This window comes from Camarhynchus parvulus, chromosome 1A, assembly GCF_901933205.1.
Source record: "Camarhynchus parvulus chromosome 1A, STF_HiC, whole genome shotgun sequence".
NCBI lineage: Eukaryota > Metazoa > Chordata > Aves > Passeriformes > Thraupidae > Camarhynchus > Camarhynchus parvulus.
Window position 1 is genome coordinate 31,877,549 of NC_044586.1, and position 24,455 is coordinate 31,902,003.

The 24,455-nt window shown below is 40.8% G+C and overlaps 2 protein-coding genes across 2 annotated transcripts in view; both read right to left on the reverse strand.

Annotated features, from left to right (window-relative positions):
- Positions 1 to 10,443, reverse strand: part of OTOGL (otogelin like) — a 90,019-nt gene extending 79,576 nt beyond the window's left edge. Inside the window, exons 1-7 of the mRNA XM_030960826.1 lie at positions 10,075 to 10,443; positions 9,081 to 9,117; positions 7,944 to 7,992; positions 5,789 to 5,846; positions 4,023 to 4,121; positions 3,231 to 3,385; positions 466 to 587 (exon numbers count right to left, since the gene is read on the reverse strand). Of these exons, the coding sequence (XP_030816686.1) occupies positions 466 to 587; positions 3,231 to 3,385; positions 4,023 to 4,121; positions 5,789 to 5,846; positions 7,944 to 7,992; positions 9,081 to 9,117; positions 10,075 to 10,153 (599 nt within the window). The 5' untranslated portion in view covers positions 10,154 to 10,443. The remainder of the gene's footprint in view (positions 1 to 465; positions 588 to 3,230; positions 3,386 to 4,022; positions 4,122 to 5,788; positions 5,847 to 7,943; positions 7,993 to 9,080; positions 9,118 to 10,074) is intronic.
- Positions 10,444 to 15,374: 4,931 nt separating this feature from the next.
- On the reverse strand, positions 15,375 to 19,153 carry RPS16 (ribosomal protein S16). Its single transcript, XM_030959985.1, has 6 exons — positions 19,064 to 19,153; positions 18,930 to 18,985; positions 18,142 to 18,243; positions 17,337 to 17,433; positions 15,711 to 15,758; positions 15,375 to 15,573 (listed from the first exon to the last, which is right to left on the reverse strand). The coding sequence occupies exons 2-6, from the start codon at positions 18,975 to 18,977 to the stop codon at positions 15,428 to 15,430; spliced, it is 441 nt and encodes a 146-aa protein (XP_030815845.1). The 5' UTR covers positions 18,978 to 18,985; positions 19,064 to 19,153; the 3' UTR covers positions 15,375 to 15,427.
- Positions 19,154 to 24,455: the final 5,302 nt, after the last annotated feature.

Consider the following 24,455-nt stretch of genomic DNA (forward strand, 5'->3'; position numbering starts at 1 on the left):
TGATGTACCTCGGAGATATTTTGTGGAGTTTTTTCCCCAAAGGGGCTTAAGCTCTTTTGTTTAACCAATTCAGATTCATCTAGAAGACGATCATGTCTTATATTAGCTATAGCTACCAAGGATAAATAATGATTGACTTGTTCGAAATGCTATCAGGATGCACCAGGGATTAGCTAGGACTGCCTGACACAGACTTTGTCTGTAAAAAGAACGAATAAATAATTGTTAGGTTACAGCTGAGAAGCTGAACACAGTAAATACAATGTATTCTATCCTCACTCACGTATTCACTACTGTCACAGCTGCTCACACTAGAGCACCATCAGCCCCAATACAAAACAGCAAGGGATCAGTAAAGGTCCAGATCAAATTATTTTATCTGGATTGTGTAAGAATCATCAGTTTCCAAAACTCCACATTATCTTTTTGCAATAAAATATTAAAACTCACCATTAGAACACTTACCTGATTCCATTTTTTCTTACTTCATGTCCTGAAATCATTATTTCTTCTTGGTTTGAAAAAAATAAGCTGATAGACCTATGACAAGTATATACTGAACCATAACAGTGAGGACTGTTATGAACCTTTGAGGGAAAAAATAGACACACAATAAGAGTAAATGCTTGTCCTCAATAATTTTGCACCATTTTTATTATATTCATATATATTTTACATTTTTATGCTCTAATTAATGAAAGAGCTTTAAAATAAATACCTAGAATATTGCAAAGTCACAATTACAAAGATATGCAAAACTCAAAGTTCACACTACAGAACACTACTGAGAATACAGCAACTGTTTAATAGCACATAGCATCACAGGCCAGTGGTCTAAATACTGGATAAAGGAGTCAGGTATTTTACACTGACAAACTTCAGAGACACTGTAGTGAGCTAGCTTAAAGGCCAAAGGTGGAGCTTGCTATTTGCACTGAAGAAACACCCCTACTTCTCTGGGTCTAGAGATCTGATCTATAAAACAGGATTACAAACCATACAGAAACAGCATAACAGCAGCATTCTCCCTGCCAGCTGAGACTGGTACAAGCTGAACTACAGGATGCCCTCCTGAACCCTTCAGGATTTCTTGAGATTTTGAAGTGCTCCCACAGATTACAGCAGCCATCTAAGTTACATGGACATGTTAAAATCCATTTTGCACTGGCTTTTCAGCCCTGCTAATGGAGAAAGGTAGACTTTTCTGAAGTGTGCTTTTCTCCATTATACATAAGAGCCAGGGGGTTGGCTTAGTCACATACCAACTTTTCTTGCTCAAATACAGTACTCTCAGGACTCTGAGCAAAATTTACACAGTTTTCATTAATCTCAGGGGGAATGAGCCACCCAAACCTGTAGGATGTCCTAACATGTTTCAAAAGCCCATGAGCTTATTTTAGTCACCACTGAAGGGAGAGGGGAATGTGTTTGCATCTTAGATGCCTATCATTTCCCAGATTAAAATATAGACAGAGTTTAGATAGCTCAAATATGACTTATGTTACTTTGTGTGTCATCATTCTCTGAGAAGGATGGGAATTTCATTACCAGTTTACTTGACAGTGATGTTAAACTAAATAAACTTGTAATTGGGAACATTTTACCAACATAGTGATGGAGGCTGTAAATGTTACTGTTTTGAAGAAAACATCTGTGAGTAAACACATACAGTGCTCATGAATACTTGAATTAATCTTCCTTGACTGACACTAAATCTGGAAGTAAAAACAAGTTACTGTTTCTCTGGCTGAAATAAACTAGGTCAAGAAAAGCATTCAGAGCTTTTACATGTATAAAGATAACCATAACTAAAGACAACATAAAAGTTATTAGACCTGGCAAATGGCTTCTATGTAAGCCCATCCCAAGACAGAAACACAATGAAGGAAAATCAAAATAATCCTTATGTTTTTTTCTCCTCTTGAGGGGTTGATTATTAAAGCCAGAAGGACCATAATGTTAGGATTTGGCAAGGTTTTTGTCTCTCCATTGCCCAGTCTGTCTACAGTCTCACATTACTTATGACTTTGCTGAGTAAACATTTTCAGTTTTCAGTTAAGACATGACATTTTTTCCAGCAATTGAATAGAACCTTCTCTCTCTTTCCAGAGCCACTGGAATTCACTGACATATTGATTCCAGATTTTAATATAATCTTGGACTTTGCTACAGAACTTTCTGAAAACCTTTAAGAAGTCACAGCTGCATATAGAATCCAAATAATTAAAATGAAATTGTGAAAGGCAGGTGTAACAGTGTCTCTCTGTAACTTGAGTAGGTAAAAATGGCAGTTTTAATGGTAGATTTATCTTCACTAAGTGCTGTTATCTGAGGGAAGAAGAGGTCATCTGTTTATAAATGAAAAACAGTCCTCAGAGCAGAAATCAGCATCTAGATCTGCCCTCATGCCTACAACGACTGTACACACATGGGCTCAAAATGAGGACCCCTCTTGTCACTTCTTCCCTGCCTGTTCAGCACCAAATCCCAACCAGTGTGAATAAGGTAATAGAATGATCTTGTATCCTCTCCCCACAGTAACCACCAGCCCGACAAATAGGGCATCTCTCTTCAAAGAGGGTATAGGTTTGAACTCTCCCTGACCCACAGTCATTAACCATGGATACTCAGCAATTTGAAGAAATTACTAAAAAGAGTGCCTTCCATACATAGGTCAAGTTGAAAGCTTTTGAGCAGTTAATCTTCTCTGCATGACGTAGAGGTAATCCAAAATTAGAATGCAAATCCCTAGACAGGACAAGATGGGGAGCAAATCCCATAGGCCAGGGAAACAGATCCTCATAGCATGCCAATAGCTGTGAATTAAGGCCTAGCACATTCATGTTCCTCACTATTAGGCAAGTGATAGCTGTTTGCACTTACTCAGCAACTCAATATTTTTTTACAGCCTAGTAGTTTATTAAAGTTTCTGGAGTCTTGTTTAAGACCCATTTTAGCTCCCAGAAGGGAGAGAGCAGATATCCCATTAAGGATCGAAGGAGAAAGAAATACTATTTTTAATATACTGACTCTTTTGATTAAAATTACATTAATATTTTGAGTTACTGCATGTAAGTTTAGGCTTTTCCAGAAGTTTTCCACATTTCCACAGTTTTATATTTAAGCAATTAATGCTCAGTTTGGTACATTTATTGTCTCTCTACTTATTTTACTCATTTATTTTTATGTTTACTTACATACTTACTTCTAATGTATGTTTACATACTTACCCAAACAGTGTATTGGGGCTGCAGAGTACTGCAGTCTTTTGCAAATATATAGGAGCAATTCCCTGGGAAGTAGTAGTAGATGCCATCAAATGTTTCAAAATGATATTGTCCCCATGATTTGCAAATCCCATCTCGGTCCTTGCCAGTGTTAGGTACTGGAGAGAACACACTGAGTTTACAAGAAGCATGGTCATCAAAAACTAGCAAGTACAAAAGATCAGCTTACGCCTTCAACTTTAAAGTCAGCACTCTTTTTTAGTCTTAAGTCTGCAGTTTTAGCCATGTGCAATCATAACTAAGTTTTTATTTGCTTCAGTGGAGACATTTTAATTACAAGTAGAAGCAAGGGATTTAGATATTCCATACATCCTGGAAGACAATTCTTGTTGATCCCTACACACAGCAGATTCCAGAAACTAGTGTATTTAAATAATAGGTGATTTAATTTACAATAAACCACTGCTTATTAAAAGAAATGAATTGGGTTTTGGTTATTCAGCTAACTTTAAAAAAAAACAAAGGCTGTCTGGCTAGTAGACAATACTAGACAATGGTCTATCCGTTATGATATCTGTATATCATTACAGCCCAAGTGTAAAATGTAGGCATTTCTGATGTTGTTTTCTATATGTCCCTAATAATCCATATAATTTTAATCCTCCTAGCTACCACCCAAATTAGAGTCCTGCTACAGAATAATCACAAATATGCTGGTAACAGTAGTTTTTCAAAATCTGTATCCTAAATCTTCCTGAAAGCTGATACTAAACTATTTTGGTCCAAAGAACTTACCAATTTGGCACCTGCTTCCTTGAGCCTGAAATAACTGACAGTCACAGTCACCTGCCTCTGTGCAGGCTGCTCCATTAAGGCACTCCTGAGGACATGAACCTGCAAGGAAGCATTCCAGCCTTTTAGTAGATACAGTATTTTTCAAAGAGGTTGAAGATATTGTTAAATCATGAGCCACTATATTAGCTGAGAAAATTAATCAGCAACTATCTCCATTTTTTAACATATGCTTAATTTAATCCTTCATGTTCCTTAGTTAAAAGAGAAGCAAGGTTCTCATTCAGTTTGAGACTTATAAACTAACAAAGGAGCAAAAGGTCAGCCTCCTTCAAGCAAACAAAAGGTCAAGTTCCCATGTAAAGAAATCAAATCCAGTCCTGCTGATCTCAAAATATACAGAACACAGATCATTCTAATTCCCTAAATTTAGCATAACTTATACATATATTCAGCTTCTCCTTCCTAAACCTTACTGCAAAGGGTACATTTGGTTTATGAACAGTCCAGAATATATATTTTATAGTCAAAATCAGTCCTAAACAACCTTCCCCCCATTCTAAAAAAAAAGTCAGCTAAAAGGTTATTTCTGCTTCAGAGGTGACTGGAGTCAGAGACTTTAGATTCCATGGGAATGGCTTGTTTTATGTTATAATTAGTAATTTTTTCCAAAAGCATTAAACGGTTTTATAGTCTCTTTGAAAGCTATGAACTCCTTGTCATTTATTAATCATTCATTGAGTTGGGTCTAAATCATCATTCCCCAAAAGTGGAGAAGAAAGCTAGTCCCAAAGCAAAACTTCACCAGTTTTTTGCAGATAGTTGCTTGCCTTCTTGGAGTAGGATTAAAACTCTACATACATATAAAACTTCCAATGTTGCTGATGGAGATTAAAAAAGCATTGCACAAGGCAGGTAGTAAATGAAATAAACAGGTCCTTCGACTCCCAGTGAGGCACAGCAAAGCTGCTAGTGACATTAAATGGGAAAAATAATGGGACCTTTACAGTAAAGGGACACAGAAGCTACCAGTGGTTAGGAATATCATTCATCATTGTGAAAATTCCTCTTCATGCTTAGCTTTGAATTTTTTCCATTTAAGAACTGCTTTCCAAATATACATAGATACTCTGAAAATACCAACAAAGCAAAAACCATTGTTTCTGTAACAGCCCTAATGGGGAAATATTTTCCTTTAGAATTTTGAGTTGTAATATTGCATGTATTCATTTACATAGAAAAATGCAAAGAAAGCACCTGCCTGGGCATTTTCCAAGAAGGATACCAAAATTCTAATTGAAGTTGCCTACAGTGAACTCTTCTGTAAAAATTTCTGTAACTTGAGCTTGCTTTACATGTTTGTCCAATGCTTAAATACATACAGGAGCAGCTTCATGCTCATTGCCTGAGTACTCCTTTCCCTTTGCACAACCAGTTATAAGACTCTCTGATACACCTACATCCTCTGACAAGGCCAGAAAAAAGTGGCAGAAATTGAAAATTGTAATAAAACTAAAATTTAAAAAAAATCTCAAAAGATTGGCTTCCTTAGCTGTTCAGATTTGGTTGTAAGGCCCTATTCTGAAAGTACCATTTTAACAGTTTGGGGTTTTTTTTATTATTTAACATGGATAAAATGAGAAAATGAGACAGGAGGGAGTTTTGTAGAGGCATGAAGAAGAGGGCTTCCACAGCCCATGATAACACAGAGGAGGAAGGCAGCACTTTCAGGGTTCTCTCCTCCTGCAGGTGAAGAGCACAGCACTGACCTCCTGGTGGACTTCGCATCAGGGTCCCATGATGGTGCAACTGGGAGGCAGATTGAACCTGTCAGAGAAACATAAAAGCAAAATCAGGGCACTTGTTGTTTAAAAATTAATTGATAAAATCTGAGGCCTTGCACTCAAACACTGGGTTGGAGCTTTAAATACGGAAGAGCAATTTGCATCTCAGCCAGTGCATGGCACAGTCATGGGTGCTGCTGGAGGGATTGGCAGCCTGGGAAGGAGAAGCACAGTGTCCTTTGAGGAGACCAGGGAAAGATACAGCTGCTATGTGAGATCACTACTGGCTTTTCATCCATGGCCTCCAGTTCCAGTGAATCACCAAGGTTCCTCATGGGAAGTTTTGCATTTATGTTTGGAAGGAAAAGAAGAGCAGAGAGTGCAATCTCCCTTTTCACTTCACTCAAATGCCCATCATTGAAGAACTCCCTCTATTGCTTCAACTCCCCTGACTCATACTCCATGCTGCACCCAGATCATCCCATTATGGCCAGTCTAGCTGCAATGGATTTTGCGTTCTCCTTGACATCCTTCAGAACTGCATTTTGGTTCATCCCAAACAAAAGAAAAAGTAGATCTGCCTGATCTGCCTCCTGTTTAGGAACAGGGAGCCTCACACTATGAGGAAGCCCAGCACTCTGATATTGCAGCTTGTCACATCACATTTTCCCTTCCAAGAACTGATCCCATTCCAGACTGCAAGTACTCTGGGACTTCTGCCCCCACTAGTCTGACTGGAAAGTTTACCAGGATTGAAGTGCTGAGCACTTAAAAGTTTCCCACTTACGTTTATTCATGGCCAGTTTAAATATCTTTCTTTACAAATCTGGTCCTTTTTGCTTAAATAGCTCTTCTTTCCTCTGTTTGTTATTTATTTCTTATCTGATGTTCTATGAAAAAACAGTTACCTTTCTGCAGTTCCCACAGACTTAAGTGCCAGCCTTCAACTGTACAACTAAGTAAAGAAATTTTTTTCGTCTTTGCTTGTAACCTAATTTCTTTCTTCCCTCCTGACTCCACTCATTCTCCACATCTCAAGTTTGAACTGATGGATGTCAAGTTAACAATGTGCAAGGAACATTTTAGGGTTAGTCCTGCCAAGGCCTCTCACAGCTCCCTTTTCCAAATGGAAATATGTTGTGGGATGCTTCCAAGGAGTACAATCTGTTTAAAATCAAACTGAAATAGATTTCATTGAATCACCACCTGGAAGGCCCCCTGCACCAAAATGATTCCTGGTGCCCATGGTCCATTGCTAGGTGCAGAGGGTCCCTTCCCTCCCTGCACAACAAGGCCCATTTCCATTTTTTCTGATAGCGACTCCAAGCCGCCCGCCTCACAAAGCTGCCTTTGGCCTTTGCGCCGCTTCGCAGAGCACAGCGTCCTTGGTGCGACAGCCCTTCCCTGCTGAGGGCCCTCCGAGGACACCTCCAGCCCTGCTTCTCCCAGAGGCTCAGTTACCCTCAGGGCAGTGCTTCACAGCTGCCTCTGACTCCATATCGGCACACCCATCTCAAAGGATCTTGGAGAAAATCACCCTGGTTCGGCCGCAGGCTCCCTGGGGCACCCTGAGGCAGGGACCGCCTCCGGCTTCCTGCCTACCCCCTTCAAAGGGGTTATAACCCCTGGCTGGGCTCCCTAGCCCAAGTGTGTACAAGTGGGGGAACAAGATTCCTCCATTTAGGATTGAATTTCAGCACAACATCGCTGGGATGCAGCACTGAGGCAGCGTGGGGCCAGCGCGATGGGAACCAGGGCTAGGCCGGAGCCGCCGGGGGCACCATGTCCAGGACGGAGCTTTGCCAATGGCACAGCCATTGTGCCTCTCACAAATACAAACAGCTTTCCAGGTCCTGTTCACCCCCACAAAACACAGAGACGCCCTGGGTTTATTTCCCATGGTGTGTGTCAGTCGCCTTGGCAGGGTAGGTCCCTACTGGGTGCTTTGCTGAGGGAGAATGAAGCCATTAGGTCACGGCTCAGGTGGGGTGAGCAGGTGGGGAGTAGCTGCTCCTCCTCACTGTCCTCCTGTTACCGCAGCCCATCTCCCACAAAGGGTCATTTGTAAGGATGGCAAAGGCCCAGAGCAGAAAAGGGAGGAGGGTTTCCCCACCCTCCTGCTTTTGGAGGTATAACCTACCTCGGCTGTTACAAGATCTCTTTTCTGTCGAGTTGCATTAGACTCAGTTCTGGAAGAAAACAAAAAGGATCTTGTATTATCAAAGGTCCCTGGAGCAACCTGAATAAGCAAGTCCCCAGAGAGAAGTGTTTCTCTCTGATTACCATCACTTTATCAAAGAGGTCTTTCTTGGGTTAACATTTAAAAAGGTGATTCTTTTTTCTTTTTTTTTTTTGTCAGTGTCTCATTTTACAGAATTGGGCGGCTCTCCAATCTCTGCTTGGACAGGGAGGTACCTGGAGCTTTGGGGAGACATAAATAGGCAAAACAGACTTACACAACAGGATACAAAATTGTAAACCAGCTTCATATTTACTTCATGCTGCATGTCAGTGGCTACAAGTTCCCCAGAGTGTTGCTTGAATGTACTCTGATGGTACTTTTGATAGCAAGAGATGACTCTTCAGCTGGAGCCAACTTTAATTTGTGATTAAGTTTAGAAACAAGGGCATCAAACTATAAAACACACTTAGTTCTATCAACACTTCATGATGGCATATCATTTGACATGCCTGTGCGTCCGCTAGATGTATTAGAAGTCATAAGACACACAAAGCTACGTCCAACTTGATGCCTCCACTGAAAATGATGGCATAGATCCCATTTAATTCAATGGGATCAGGAACATTGCCTAGTTTGGGTTTTGTTTGGATTTCAGCTTCTATGTGAAAATTAGTATTGAAAATGTTTATTTTAAGGCTGTATAGCACTTACTTCTCTGTGCTTCAAATAGCAGCTAGGATTTTATCATGCAGTTAAAACTGCAGATGGATACTCATTTAATGTATTTTTCCAGTCATGAAATCATGATCTCATGCTGTTTTCATTCCATTATTCCTCTAAGCTTTCTCGAGACCATAGAAGTATCATCTTTCATAAGGACCTCCATTTTTCAAACAGAGGACCCATGCCCATTATGTAAATACTTGGGAAAGAGTTGTAAACATTCTGAAAGTGTGTTCTACATCCAATCTACATGTAGATGACATTTTACACATTGAATTCAAGGCTATATTTTACTTTCTAACTTTCACTGCATTACATTTGCTCATTCTTGTTCTGTTTGTAGGACTTGACAAATAAGGAATGAAAACTTACCTCAAAGTTCTCAAAAGAGGAAGCTTGCAATAAGATCCTGTAGATTAAAAAATCACAAAGTTAAACTTTTTTTTTCCAGCATCACTCTGCCCTTGGCAAGCAATGTCAAGTCTAAAACAACATAATTGAATTTTAGGGTTTAAGAATCCTGAGTTTTCCAGGGCACTTTTGTAGAAACTCTGTATCCAAGGAATATAGGACTATATGCACTCCTTCCCAAGAATTTGATTCTCTCACACAGTCTTTACCTGCAGGTTTTCATGGTTGTATTTCCGGTACCTGCTACCATGAAGAAGTAAAAAGAGCTCATAGTTCTTTAGAGGCTCAGAACAAAAAAATAGAAGACATAAACAGGTAACATAGAACAGGTATCCAGAGCTTGCCAGAATCAAACTTCCAGTGTTATAATACTTTTCTGACTGTTGCTTGTAAGACTGAATTGTAAATAATTTTAAATGAGCCCGTGCTTAAAACAAGCCAGCAAATAAACAAAACCAAACAAAACCACAAAAAACTTTTTTATATTATATTAGAAATATTTATAATTGTAGCAAGGAAACTATATATAAGATCCAGTTGCATTATATAGAAAGTAAGATAATTTCTGTAACTAGGAGAGCAATTATTTACCCTAGCAGTCTAAAAACGTTTAAACAAACTTCAGGTGCAGTCTATTCAAATAAAATCTTACCTTATTGAAAATAATTAAATGCTACTGATCTGACAATAATAGCAAGAAAAGCAAGAAAGTTAAACTTTGTTCATAAATAATTGCTTTCTTACAAATTCAGATGTAAAAAATGGCTCTTAAAAGAATTTATATTTTAGTTTCTGCACCTGTAAGAGAGAATGATATATACTTGTTTAAATTACATTTACAAATTCCAGCAATCAAAAAAAAGATAGAAAAAATAACTAGCTGTAATATTAAAATATTTAGAAAAATACTTGTAAAAATTAGTATTACTACAAAAAAATAGAATGAAATTCTTACCTTGCAAAGTGGACAGCAGTGAATGAAGCAAGAATATACTCCACGGTATCATTAAACTGAGCTTTCCTACAATGTTCATTTCAGTATAAGTTGGAAAAATTGAATTTATCCAAATTAATGGCTTTGATTACAGGGCATCTTACAACTGTGTATTTCTACAGTGTGTTTAAATCCTTTGGAGGTTAGATAATTGGACTCATTACTTAAAATAATGCAATGTAAAAGAGGAAAGAGCAGGAGACATCAAGCTTGGTAGCTACATACAGCTTCAGGAGCCTTGCGAGTGTTGCATACAACTTCCTGGCTGCATGTCTCTCATTAGCAATGCATGGTAGCTCCTCAGCACAGTCTGTATTAGTTACACTTCCACCAGACCTGCGAGTATTACTCCCCTGTTGAGTTGAATTGGCCCTTTATAACACAGCAGACAATGACAGAAATGTTGCCATGTCATGGTGGTTTGAGAGATCCTTCTGTCGTCACACACCTTTGTGTGCATTGAGGCTTGAGCTGAGGGCTATTCTCTACTCCTTAGTACAGCAACATTTTATTGCAAGACCCTGAAATAATACCACTGTACAATTATAACTACGTGGTTTTACATATTAACATACTAGCGTTTTTTCTCTGTCCTAAAAGGAGAGAGATGAACTTCTATTAAATAATACATCCGTCTTTTTAAGAATATTCTGGATGCCTTTCTGGGTATAGTTTACTTATAGCACAAAAGAAGGCTTCTCAGAGGATAATTATATTTTGGTCTTAATAAATCATATTATGAACACTTCACATAAGGAAAAAGGAGAAAGAAGTCAACAGGGCCAAAGGGTTTAATTTCTAATTTTCATTAAAATATAAAATCACAATTTTACCAAAATTAAAAATTATTATGTTTTAAAATAAAACTATCTTACCTGCTTTACCATAATGTAAACAGAATCATTGGAAAGCACAGCTTTAAAGACACTTATAATGCTATTCAAAATTGTTGCTGATACTTTTATTTTGCAAAGTCTATCTTTTGCCTACCCTACATTCTTCCTAGGAGGTGCTTTGTGAGATCCTCTGAGCATACTACAGGTGTGATAAGACCCAAAAAAAATTAGAAGTTGATGACCTCTCTTGGGTAAAAAGTTCTCCCATCCTTTCTTCTAGCCCTTTCTCTTTCCAGCTCCCCAGATGGACAAGAGAAAGCAAATGAAAACTCAGCCTCTCCAAGCACGGACAAGAACAAAATCCTGTGTCCACGCAGCAGCCAACAACACTGGTGAAGGTTTGGGATCACTGATGGCACAATGGTACTTGTTGGAAACTGATGCATAACACTATGCCCCATGTGGAGTGTTTAAGAATTATTTTATTTTTAAGAACTATGTTGGATCTGAGAAGCTGACATTCCTGTAGTTGCATTTCAAGAGAGTTTTTTGCTTTGTTTTTACCTCTATGGGAGTAGCTATGGTCTGTTCCCGTGGATTGTCTGTTTGTCTGCAGCTGGACTGCATCTCTCAACTCAGTTGCACCTGCAGTATGTGATCCAAAACCACTCCACACCACAATCAGAAGCAAAAAAAGTGAATTCCTAGGCCATATGGAAACGTTGATATAGTCACTCACAGACTTTTCACACTTATGTGAGAACTTACAGGAAATAGACTTGCACCATCCTATAAATCTACTCTCAAGACTACTGTCAAGATGAAATGAAACCAAGCATTACATCTTCCAGATTCCATTACCAGTCTCTCTTACTGACAAGTTATCTTACTGTCAAGCTAAGTCTGGTTTAGAAACTCTTGGAAACTCAAACTCCTTTGAGAAATCTGATCTGGGATTCCTCCCTTTCTCAAGAGTGTATTTCTCACTATGCTTCATATGCAGTTTCACGACTAAATTAACGTAATATTAATAGAAATTAACTCTTTTGGTTTAACAGGGAAAAAAATCTATCCAAAATTGCATTGATGTGAGTTTTGTTTGGTTTTGGGATTTCTTTTAACAATTTTTCTATAGCAAAGTTTGTATATGTAGTATTTCACAGTTGTTGAATTTCTAATATTTAAAAATAGGCCAAGCCTTATTATCTGCAAAGGAACTTTTAAAGCAATAGGCTTCATAAAGTTGAGACATCTCAGCCCAAGGCAAGGTAGGAAACAGCAAAGTCCCAAGCACATTAAGGATGTCAGCTAAGGAAAAAGAATTATTCAACCAAGTACTCTGAACTGTAACTCAGAGGACTATATTAAGAAAGAGATTAAAAAATCAAATCAAATTATATCAAGCCAACAACACTTATTATCTACACAAGTTTTAGAATACTAACAGACTGACACTTCTGAAAAACTTGAAAAAAATGCACTAGAAAATAATTGCTTTCATAAGAAAACAAACACAATACAGAACACACTTGTCCACACTTTAAAAATGCCAGTGTTACATTTTTAAGTTACAGATTTTTTCTTCAAAAATAGAATTTAAACATGTAAGCAGTAATATATTTGTACACTGAAGTCAAAATAAATTTTCTCCACATTTTCCAACATAATGTTTCAGAGGACTTAAATTTATATACAGGTCACAATGTTCATCAGGATTATAAAGAATGGATAAGGAAATAACTGCCTTCTGTGCCGTGGGCTGGCAAGCTTACCCTGGTTTGAAAGGGGGTCCAGTCATTGTTAACAAAACATGGTATTTTCAGTGAAGAACTCAGTTTTGTTGTGAATTCAATTTTGTTGTGCACAGATGATCTTCCTAAGGATTAGCATTGGTGAAACTAATCAAAGAGCCAGATGATATGAGGGGCATTTCCTCTTTTCTGAGAACTATCTCCTCAGCTGCTCAAGAACCTTCAAGGGCTTGAAGATCAAACTCTTACTATTTCTCCGGAGATGTGTTTCTCTGGCCAGAGTGGATGCTCAATGACAAGTGCTTGATTACCATCCCTGAAGAATCAGGACAGGAGGAGACATTTTTACAAACACCTTCAAACTTTACAGTGGTTACAGTTTCCCAATGAAGTTAAGCCCTCTAGTGGGTGGTCAGTAAGCAACCTCTCGGAATAAAAATCTTCAGCCATCCAGGCAGACAGTCCAACTCTACAAACATTTCTCACGTAGAAAGCAAGTGTGTGGGAATGACATCACTCTGCAGGATTAATGGGGAATTTTTATAGGATCAGAGTTCCCCTCAGAAAGCATTTTTCTTATGTTAAGAGTCTTCTGGTTGAAGAAACGACATGCAGATATCATCTCTGAATATATTAGTAGCAATGCAAGTTTTATTTTCAGCCTTTCCACAAAAGAACAGCAAAACAATCATCCCCAATTGTTACAAGCTGTTCTGTGAGCAGAAAAAGATTCATCAGGCTTCCTCGTAACTATGAAATCCACCCCTAAGATTACTGGCATCAGGTATTCCATCTCTCCCTGCCTCATGAGGTTTCACACCACCACAACTTTGCATCATCTCTTTTCCCCTCCATCCCACAGATCTAACAGCCAGAAAAGAATCAGTTTTGGACAAGCCACAGCATAGGGTATGTATGTTCCAACTGGCAGGCCAGGAAGCATCTCCTAAGTAATGAGTGAGCCATTGCTTTTCAGTCACACAGCCAAACTACTAGACTTTATTTTCCCTCAGCTGAAGCTAATTAACATCAAGACACAAGTTTGTACAAAACTCATAGGAATTCAAGCAATCAAACTCAAAGTTAGCTCTGCATAGCATCTTTATCTTGGAAAACCAAGCCAGGAGGCTGAGCATGGCAGTTTTCAGCAGCCCAAGAGCTTAGAGTGCAGGAAAGGGGAACTGAGGAAAGCAGACCATGCATCTTGCCAGACAGGAGTCTGGGATGGAGTGTCCCATTTGCCTTGTGTAAAACCATAGTCCTGATATGTAAATTGGTGATAGAACGTACAACAGTCTCCTCTGCTTCAACAGGAGCATGAGAGGTTTGAATACAAGCATTGCACTTCTATTCTAATCATGGAATGCAGTTACTTCGTGGCAGAAACTGACAGCTAAAATGGAGAGATGGATGCAGAATTCCTTTTATAGAAGGATTTTTTTTTTGCTACACATTTAACTCTTGAGTAACTTTGAGGATACCTTTAATACTCTTCTACTGAAAAAGCAGAGAGCTCGTGACAAACACTTAAAATCAATAAAAAGCTGTAACCATCTGTTAATAGAGCAAAAGGGTGGATTTTACTATTCATTCCAATTCCCCAACACACAGGGGAAGCTGGTTTGTGTCGACTGAGTACACTGAAAAAACATTTCCCGGTAAGCAAATTAGAATAACATGCTAAGAGAAAAGCCCAGCATTTAAAAATCTCAAGCCAAGGTGCTCCAATGACAATTCCAGTAATGCCACAAAAGCACACATAGACATTAAAATACCAGGCTTGGAGAGCAATAGAGCAGTAGCTGGGCTCTCAGTGTCCTAATCTCCAGTATTTCTTCCAGCTCCACTCCAAACTGGTTTACAAACACATGAAACAGCTCAGGACTGTACTCACACTGGTTGGGTCAGTTTGTACCCACAGCCTCAGTCCATTACTTGCATCTCTTCCAAAGGACAGAATGAGTCTTTGTAAGACTCCTGTTGGCCCATCCCACATCTACTCAGAATTTACTTTTTGTCCTTGGGTAGACAGATCTGAAACTTCTACACTTGATATGCACATCTTGTAGCCAAATTTTTGAAAATTACTTTCCAACTCACTGTTTTCACCCTTTCTTCCTCCAAGGCTTTCAAATTGCCTCACCTAGCTTGTAACATTAGCAGTTACTCCTCTCGGCTTGTACTGTGTGAACATATGGTTGAAGGACTAATCACTCAGACCTAATCTTAAAACATAAAATCTCTGATTTATACTTACAAAACACTCTAAGTATTTTAAGTTTTCTACATTTAGATGTACTAGTCCAGAACTCAGTCTCTGCATTAGCTAGTAATGCAAGAGCTCAACACACCTCCCCTCCCCTGCCCCTGTAATTATTTTGGTTTTGACAACGTTAACTACCTGAAGGGTAAAGACTGAAACGGTCCATGAACCATGAACATGAAATAAATCCAGAATGTGAGCCTTCTTTATGTTTGAATAACCACACATTCCTCAACAGAAGAAAGATATTCTTTACTCCTAAAACCCTATCAGAGTTACTATGAAAGGACAAAAAAAGAACTGCCATTGACCCTCTGATTCTACTGTAACACAAATCCCTTTGTGTACCCATGTTAACACACAGTGAAAAAATCTATTTACCCACCCAAGAAAAGGCAATTTAGAAACATGAAAATTATCAAATTCTTTGTGTTTATTGACTGCCATATGACTAGAGACCAATTTTAACGGTAAGACTTCTGGTAGCGTGCACGAGCACCAGGTCCTCCAAATTTCTTGGATTCACAACGGCGAGGATCTGCAACAAGCAGGGTCCTATCATACTGGATAAGAATATCCTTGATCTCTTTCTTGGAAGCTTCATCAACATCTATTCAAAAAAGAAAAAAAAAACTTTGGTTTAAGCAGTTTCACATGGAACAAATCCATATTATTACTTTTTGCAATAAAACAACCAAAAGCCATACACTTCCACTTAAAGCTAATAAAACAATCAAAGTTACTTACATTTTTGATAGTAAGCCACCAAAGCTTTGGAAATAGCTTGACGGATAGCTGTTAAACAAAAATAAAAGATCAGTAACAACTGCAAATCTATTTAAAATCTAAACACAAAGTGCCAGTTATCTGAGAAATGTGCTATTTTGTTCACTGCCAAATTGTCCTTTCTTTCCTGAATATCCCCTCCCACATAGTCCACGTGACCCTTACTCTGGCAAATCTCAAGAAATCTGTTCCAAGAGGCCACCCACAGTTCATTTGTCGATTTGACAGCTGCCAGCTAGCCAAGAAATTGCACAAGGGCTGTCAGATCACCTTCTCTCCTGAGTACTAATGTAGGTTCATCTTCTATCTAAAAGCAGTCAACTTTCAAAATCTTAGAAACACAGTTCTCTGAAATGTCTATACTTTTCAACAAAGATAAAACTGACTGTGTGTTGGAAGACTAAGGATGCAAAAGGGACAAGAGGACGGTCTGAGTGCTGGGACATGGCAATACAAACTAGCACAGTAACAGTAATCAGAACTCAAACCAGGAAAATGGGAGAAACTGTCAGGATGTTGTTATACTTAACTGTGAAAATATTAACATCAGGATTTTGATGAAAACATGAATGTTCTGAAAAACAAATGCTATCAAGTTTGGGCCCGAAATTCACTTGTTTTTTTATGCAGCCTCAGCTCCACTTCACTAACTACATCCAAATAAAGAGCAGAAAAAATCTATCTCTTGTAAAGATGAACTCTTAAGAAGAACTAATGCAAATATATTCCCAGCCTTCCCCACAAGGAGAAAACTGCCTAGCTTTGCTCATACTGGAAAGATGCTTCTGAGCAACATGGAAATACACAACTAAGGATATAATTTCTAATGCTAAACCTCTCCTAAAATCCTTGTGCTCAGCTGCCTTTAAATTATCCCGTCACTTCACAATGTAAAGGGAGTTCTGGCGCAATTCATCAAAACTTCATTTTGCTTCACTCAGCTTATTCTGTTGCAGCTTTGCACATAAAAATATAATCAACTACATTTGCACAGTGGAGAAAGAACAGTCTGGCAAGTCACTGTTCCAAACTTAAGCCTCTTAAATAAATGGCTGCATTGGGTCTGACTGAAATGATTTTCCTGTGACAGCTCTCATTTGGTTTGTGTTCTGGCTACAGCCAAGTAGTGCTTGCACAGCATCAGGGCTGTGCCTACAAGATACCTCCATCACCATAGGGCTAGGAGCGGGCAAGATCTTGATGAAACATAGCCAGGACAGCTGATATCCCAACTGACCAGAGGGGATATTCCATACCAGAGGATATCTGCTCAGCAGTAAAACGAAAGGAAGAGCAACTGCTACAGGTAATGAGGCCCCACTTCCCGGGAAGTGGTTGAACATTGCCTGGTGATGGAAGCCTTTAGTTTTCCCTTGCTTCAGTGCACAACCTTTACTTTTACTTTATTAATCTGCATTCATGTTGACCCACAAGGTTTTTTGATCCTTATTTTCTCCTCCTCATCATCAAGATAAGGAAAGGAGTGATAGAGCAGCTTGGTGGGCACCGGGCATCCAGCCAGTGTCAACTCACCACAGTGGCTTTACCCATTCCAGCCCATCCCAGAAATCCCACCCAAAACCTTACCATAGATTTGTGCTACGTGGCCACCACCTTTCACACGGACTCTGATGTCAACACCAGCAAACCGTTCCTTCCCCAGGAGGAGGACAGGTTCAAGCAGCTGGGGAACAAAGCACAAAGAAAATTGTTACAAATTCCTCACTTGTAACAAGGATAAGAGCTTGTAGTAGCTTTACCAAATGTAATGTCATTGAATCTTCTGAAAAACGCAGCCTTGATTTTAAAAGCACACATCCAGGTCAAGTACACCTCCTGCAGAGTTCTCTGACATCTACTAGTGCTGTCATAAGACATATTTACTAAATCTTTGGTTTATTTAAGTTTCAAGTATCTTAGTAGCAAAGCACGTGTACATGGGAATTAAGAACCAGAGAATAGTCTAGCTAGAATGCCATAACTACATACAAAAAATAAGTCAAGCTCATTAAAACTGAAGACCTGAAGTAGTTTGCAGGTAGTTTTCTTCACTATTTATTATACTTTATAGTTATCTAGAGAGTTTCAGATTCTGTCAACATTATTCAGCAGCTATTGTATGAAGTTCTAAATAACCTTTTTAAAATGAAGTCACCCATTTTAGTTCAGGAAGTAGATAGGAAGTGCAAAAAATACTTCACATTAAGTGAAACCTGTTAAGCAAACCCCCCCCATCACAGACACCCAGTTTACTGAATTTTCGTAACAGCATTTGTATTTTAGGTAAGCAACCAAAAATTTGGTACTTTCAGTAGGACAAGGACTTGTCTCCAGAGTGAAGCAACTACACATATAAAAAGGGACGCAGGGCAGAGGTTGGGTGGATGCTTACTTTATACTGCAGAGTTCTGGGCTCGATCATTTCCAGAGGTCTTCCATTAACTTTAATGAGGCCATTCCCTCTCTTGCAGTGGGCAACAGCCGTTGCAGTTTTCTAAAAATCCAAAGGTGTATTAATACAGCGTTTCATTTTTGCACAAGCAGCAGGAATTTCAATTTCATTTTAACCATCGATCAATCCTAATCTTATGCCCCAGACTAACATAATGCACTAAACAGTATCTCTTCCTACACCTCCAGATATTATCACAGTGTTAAAACAGAGTCTTAATAAAAGTTTCAGTGTTTGATTTATAGGTACAAGACTTAGTTGCACACGAAGACCCTTCCGTTCTACAACACCGTAGTTTTGTGTCTCGTTTTCTCCCAAGAGATTGGTACCGCGAATTATTCGCGACACTGCATTCCATCCTACAGGGCGAACTTTACCTTCCCGCCACCCCGTCACAACGTGCCCCTCGGACACCGGCCATGGTAAGCCAGTCCGCTGTGGATCGGGGCGACAGCGGCGGCCACTCAGACTCCGGTGAGAGGCCGCCCAGACGCACCCACGAGGGGAGCAAAACCTTCCCCATAGGGACACGGCGCACTGCCCCGGAGCGGGACACGTGGGCTGCGCGGCGGGACTCCCCCCGCCCGCCGGCCCTCCCGCGGCCGAGCCCCGCCGCACGGCCCCGCCGAGGAGCTGCGGCCCAGACCCCCGAGCGCGAACGGCCCGAAGGCGTGGGCCAGCCCGGCAGCGAGGAGCAGATGGTGTAGGCCGCCACGCCCGCGCCTCACCTTTCGTCCGAAGACCTGGACGCTCTGCAGGGGACCCTTGGCCGGCATGGCTGTTCCTGCAAGAGAGAGGGAGCGGCGTGAGCGCGGGCGGGCGGGGGCGCGGGCGGGCGCGGCCGGAGCGCCCCGATACTCACCCGTCCTCGGCGGCGGCTCCGTGGAAAGGCCGCACGGGGCTTCCGGGCCTCAGATCAGGGGCGCCGTGCCGCAAAGCACAACGCCATCGCTTCCGGCAGCGCGACAGAGAGCCCGGCCGGCTCCGCCTCGGCTGGCGCGCTTTGCGGCCCCGCGGTGGGCAGGCCCGGCCGGAACTAGGCACGGAGAGAGGGCCCGGGTACAGAGAGCCCGGGTACAGAGAGCCTGGGGGTATAGAGAGCCCGGGTACAGAGAGGCCGGGCACGGAGAGCCCGGCACAGAGAGCCTGGGGGCATAGAGAGCCCGGGTACAGAGAGGCCGGGCACGGAGAGCCCGGCACAGAGATCCCGGCGCAGAGAGCCCGGGGGCATAGAGAGCCCGGCACAGAGAGCCCGGGTACAGAGAGGCCGGCACAGAGAGCCGGGCACAGAGAGCCTGGGGGCAGAGAGAGCCCGGCACAGAGAGCCCGGGGGCATAGAGAGCCCGGCACAGAGAGCCCGGCACAGAGAGCCTGGGGGCATAGAGAGCCCGGCACAGAGAGCCCGGGTACAGAGAGGCCGGCCCAGAGAGCCGGGCACAGAGAGCCTGGGGGCATAGAGAGCCCGGCACAGAGAGCCCGGCACAGAGAGCCCGGCACAGAGAGCCTGGGGGCATAGAGAGCCCGGCACAGAGAGCCCGGGGGCATAGAGAGCCCGGCACAGAGAGCCCGGCACAGAGAGCCTGGGGGCATAGAGAGCCCGGCACAGAGAGCCGGGCACAGAGAGCCTGGGGGCACAGAGAGCCCGGCACAGAGAGCCCGGGGGCATAGAGAGCCCGGCACAGAGAGCCGGGCACAGAGAGCCCGGGGGCACAGAGAGCCCGGGGGCACAGAGAGCCCGGCACAGAGAGCCCGGGGGCATAGAGAGCCCGGCACAGAGAGCCCGGCACAGAGAGCCGGGCACAGAGAGCCTGGGGGCACAGAGAGCCCGGCACAGAGAGCCCGGGGGCATAGAGAGCCCGGCACAGAGAGCCCGGGGGCACGGAGAGGCCGGGCACCCGCCCGGGGCCCGCTCCGCTGTTGACACTGCGGGGCACTGTGCTGAGCCCCAGTCACAAAGCAGAACCCAGGTGGGCTTCTGATGTAAAGGGAGCAAAATGCTGCCATGCCCGAAAGGCTCACAGTCGCTCTTTGAACTTCCTAGAGATACAACAATACAAACTCCATGGCCTTTATAATTTTGAACTCTGGTAAGCTGGAGAAGATGAAGCAGTAAGCCCTGTATTCGATTCTAGCACTGTACACTGACACATATTCAGAAACTGCCTCATGCCCACTTAAATACTCAGTGATGGTTATATTTAAAATCAACTCGGAGTTCTTTTTAGATATAGTGCACTCAGGGAACCCCATCAAATTTATCTTTGTCTCTGTTTATTTCTTAATATCTGTCATAAAACATGGCCTTTAAGTCACTTTCAGCCTGAAAATATTTTACTTCTAATGCAGTAGTATATAGTATGTTAAATTGTGTAGAAGGACAAAAGGAGAATCTGTTGATGAAGCGAGGTCATGCTTCTTAGACATTTTAAATGATAGAGATTTAAATTACTATGATGATTAGAAAGTTGACTGCTCAAATGAAACAATCAGTTCCTTTGTCTTTGGACAGGAATTTAAATACTGAACATTAGTCATCAGTCATGTGAGGATTTAAACAAGCACTTAGCTTTATGCAATTGCAGTGATTAGTTCTGTTCAAGTGAATAGGACTGTGCAGAACGTGTAAGATTTAGCACATCTCAAACCCTCAATTGTACAAAGCTTTAACATGTGATCCAAACAGTGATTTATTTCTTCAAGGCTGTTTCCTAAGGAACAGTGTTTATGCAGTCACACATGTCTATGATCCAGCCTTTCCCTATCATGGCAGGAAGGGGAATGGTCAGTTTCAGTTTGTTCTTGAGGACGAGTGGACATTTCAGAGCCAAGACAGGTTTTACATGTTTGCTGAAAATAAGTGGCTGGGCACCAGAGCTTTAACTTGCGCAATGAAAGCAGCTGCAGGAGCTGGAATATTAAGACATTATAAAACCTTTATTTAAGTGAAAAAGAGAAAACATAATACCTAATTAACCCAGTTAGAAAAAAAGGTTCAGCTAATACTTATGATCGACCCAAAGGTGAGCCATTAGTAATTCAGTTTTGCTGGATGTCCAGGGAACTTCTAAAGAAAAAGAAAGCAACTCTAAATCTGTTTTCTGTGTGGGCATTAGCTAAGGTCTGCTACTGAAAACCTGTGTTTTAATATGAAGTATACTATTAAATAGGTAATTTTAACATGTATAAAACTTAAATTTTGGAAGCATGCTTTCTTAGGTCCTTTAAAATTCATCCTCATTTGAGTGTTCATCTGCTGCATGCTCTTCCTGTAACTGAAAACAATCATCCTAGAGGAGCCTGTGTGAAAGCAGGGATATGCCTACAAACATTTATCCTTCTGCCTTCTATTAGCAAAAGAAGACAATAACCAACATATAGTGATAAGTTTGCCTGGAAGATAAGGTTAAAGGATTTGTGCTGCTTGCTCCCTTTGCTTTCTGGCATAAAAACAGGAATAAGGGCTAAGAGGCTGTAGACTGTGTTACACTGTAAGAGTTAATTGGAACATGAATACCACAAAATAAGGAAAAAAATACCAGAATGGAAAAGAAACCCCTCAAGATACTATAGATACTACACTATACTATATAAGATACTATACTTTTACAAAAAGTCCCAGCCCTAATAATATCCCTATTTAGATTTACTGAGCACAGAGTACTTTAAAATGTTAATGTATCTCAGGTTTCAAAAGGAATACATGGTTAGAATCTGCGAGCACCCTACAAAATCTTGTGTTCACTTCCTTTTTATTTGTGAAATAATTGCACCTGTGGAATGTAAGGCATTTGTTTGGTTGCCTTTTTTTTTTCTTTTTTTTGTTAACCTGATTTTGCACCAGGACTCCTATAGGGAATAATCAGACCCAGAGAAATTAAGGCATGTTTGCACTCTTAGCAGAAAGAACATCTCATAGAATGTTGGCAGGTTTGTACTCATCTACATATAGGGCATTTTGTCATTTCCTAATAGAAGGAAAAACTATTTGGATTTTACAGAAATCTAAGTACTTTATTTCACAGTCATTCTGCTAATTCTACTAATTGTACACAGATGATGTGGTCTGTATCTTTGTAGCAACAAGATTCTTGCAACTACTAAATCTTTTATGTGGGCATTTAGTGAGGCTTTAAGGGATTGAGAGTCTCACTAGCTGACCTCCTCATGGGGCTGCTTTGACCTTATTGCAGGCTATGATGCAAGGTGCTGCTGTGACCTGCTCATCTCCCACAGACCAGCCACATGCAGTGCTCCTCTCCCAGTTTTCTGGGAACAGTGAGGGTATGGCAGCAGGATGTAGCACTGTAAGGAGTGTCCCTGACAGCATCTCCAGTTGTTTATTCACTTTGTGACAGGAGCACAAACCTTGTGTATATAACATGGCTCCACAGGGAGGAGGGTTGGAAGGGAATGGCAGGAGGTGGACAGAGGTGAGCTGAGCAGAGCCAGCGAGTTGGGCTGAGAAGAGCAGCGATGAATCTTTCTTTGGAAATTTGCCAGTGTGGAGCATAATACCACACTGCAGTCCAAAACCTGCAGTACAGAACCTGTGTCAGTCCACTGCCCACCAACACTGTCAGGCTGATGCAGTGCAACCCCTGAATTTAAATTTGAACATCTTTGTTACTTGAATGCTCACACTTTATTTGGCAACACAGGAGTCAAATATATTGAAGATTTTTGTGACTTCTGTGCTTGCATGGGGTTTGTTTTTTCTGGGATTTTATGTAGTTTGGAATTTGAAACAGCAAGTGACTGGACTTCCATGTGAAATCATGATGTTGGTTCTCTGCTCAGATCTTGTCCTGTTTGAAATGAAATTCACATGTAAGTTCAGAAGGTAAACATTCAAAGAGCACGGCATTTTAGCTTCCGCTTAGCAGGAATTATGTAGCTGCCAAGAGTGCAAGGCAACAAAGAGTCAAGGTCAATATGTTAACAAGGCCAGCTGTAATGTGCCTCTAAATTTCCTCCTGTTTAAAAAGGAGAGAAAATGCTCTCAGTGGAAAAATAATGGGAGAAACAGTGAGATTATCTTCCACATGTGTTATCTAAAACATTAATAGAAAGGTCAGAGCTATGCCAAAATACAATCAGTTACTTCTATATATATTGTCATAGGAAATAAAATTATTGTGAAAGTAAAGGAACATTTAGGGGAAATACAAAGAAACATTCTTCTACATAGTCCATAATCACATTTCAAAATATCCACGCCTTCTACCAAAATGTCCCAATTTGCAATTGATTGTACTTTGTAGGATTTTGTGTGGTTTTTTAGCAGAGTGGATAATTTTAACTAGGGCACAGATTTGTTCGGATTTCATGCATGATAAACAAAGCAAATTCTCTGAAGTTTTTACTTCAGACAGCAAAATCATCTCTTCAGTAGGCAGTGTTGGTCTTGTACAGCTTTGTATCTTTTGAAAATTAGTGGATTCCTTCACTAGGAAGTATGAAGTATTTCAGGAAAGAAGATACTGACATCCCTTTTTGATGGCAGATCTGACAATCTGAAAGGTCTGGGATAGCAGAATATAGTTCTCATATTACAGTTTGCAACTGATGCATGTTTGATGATAATTAGCTAATGGATCCCATTATTTCTGAGGCTTGCTTTTCACGGATTGTATTCATCCAGGCAGCAGCTGAAGAGTTTTCTAAACTCAATTAGAGCAAAAATGCTGTGGCCAATGGAAAAATGTTTGATGCATGCCAGAAAACAAATCTTCCCAGCTCTTGGAAATATGTTCTGAAAACAAATATGGATCACACAAGATTTTCATAGCAATAAATATTTTTTCCTAAAAATATATTTAAAATCTAAAGAAAAATTTTTGGTTTAATTATCTTTCTTACATGAAGCTCTGTAGCATAAGCTCTGGAACATGAGGATGTGGGTTATCCTGACTGGTGTGAATACTGTCTCCCATTTGCAGGTTAAAAATGATAATGTTGCATTGAGATTGAGAACATGAGACGATTTTAATGTAGAAATTGACACAGTGATAGGCTCATTCACACTGAAATTCAATGCATGTAAATAATTAGCTATACAATAGTTTACTTAGGACCAGGCTTAGCATTGCTACTTGGGAAAAATCACAATTAATGATTGTCTTGACTTTCATTTTGAATGAATAGGCTAGGTCTTTCAGTACAATAAACAATAGAAATACAAAGCACATCTTGTATCTGAACATACAAAGATTAAGGCTCACTGTTTTAGCTCTGTTACCTGAGTGGTTGCTGAA

Bases quoted from the DNA above. Each gene is read 5' to 3' on its own strand.
- RPS16 (XM_030959985.1), bottom strand. From the start codon at position 18,977: ATGCCGGCCAAGGGTCCCCTGCAGAGCGTCCAGGTCTTCGGACGAAAG. The intron at 18,244-18,929 runs GTGAGGCGCGGG...TTGGATTTTTAG, and splicing joins TCCAGGTCTTCGGACGAAAG to AAAACTGCAACGGCTGTTGC. The intron at 17,434-18,141 runs GTAAGCATCCAC...TTTGTTCCCCAG, and splicing joins CCAGAACTCTGCAGTATAAA to CTGCTTGAACCTGTCCTCCT.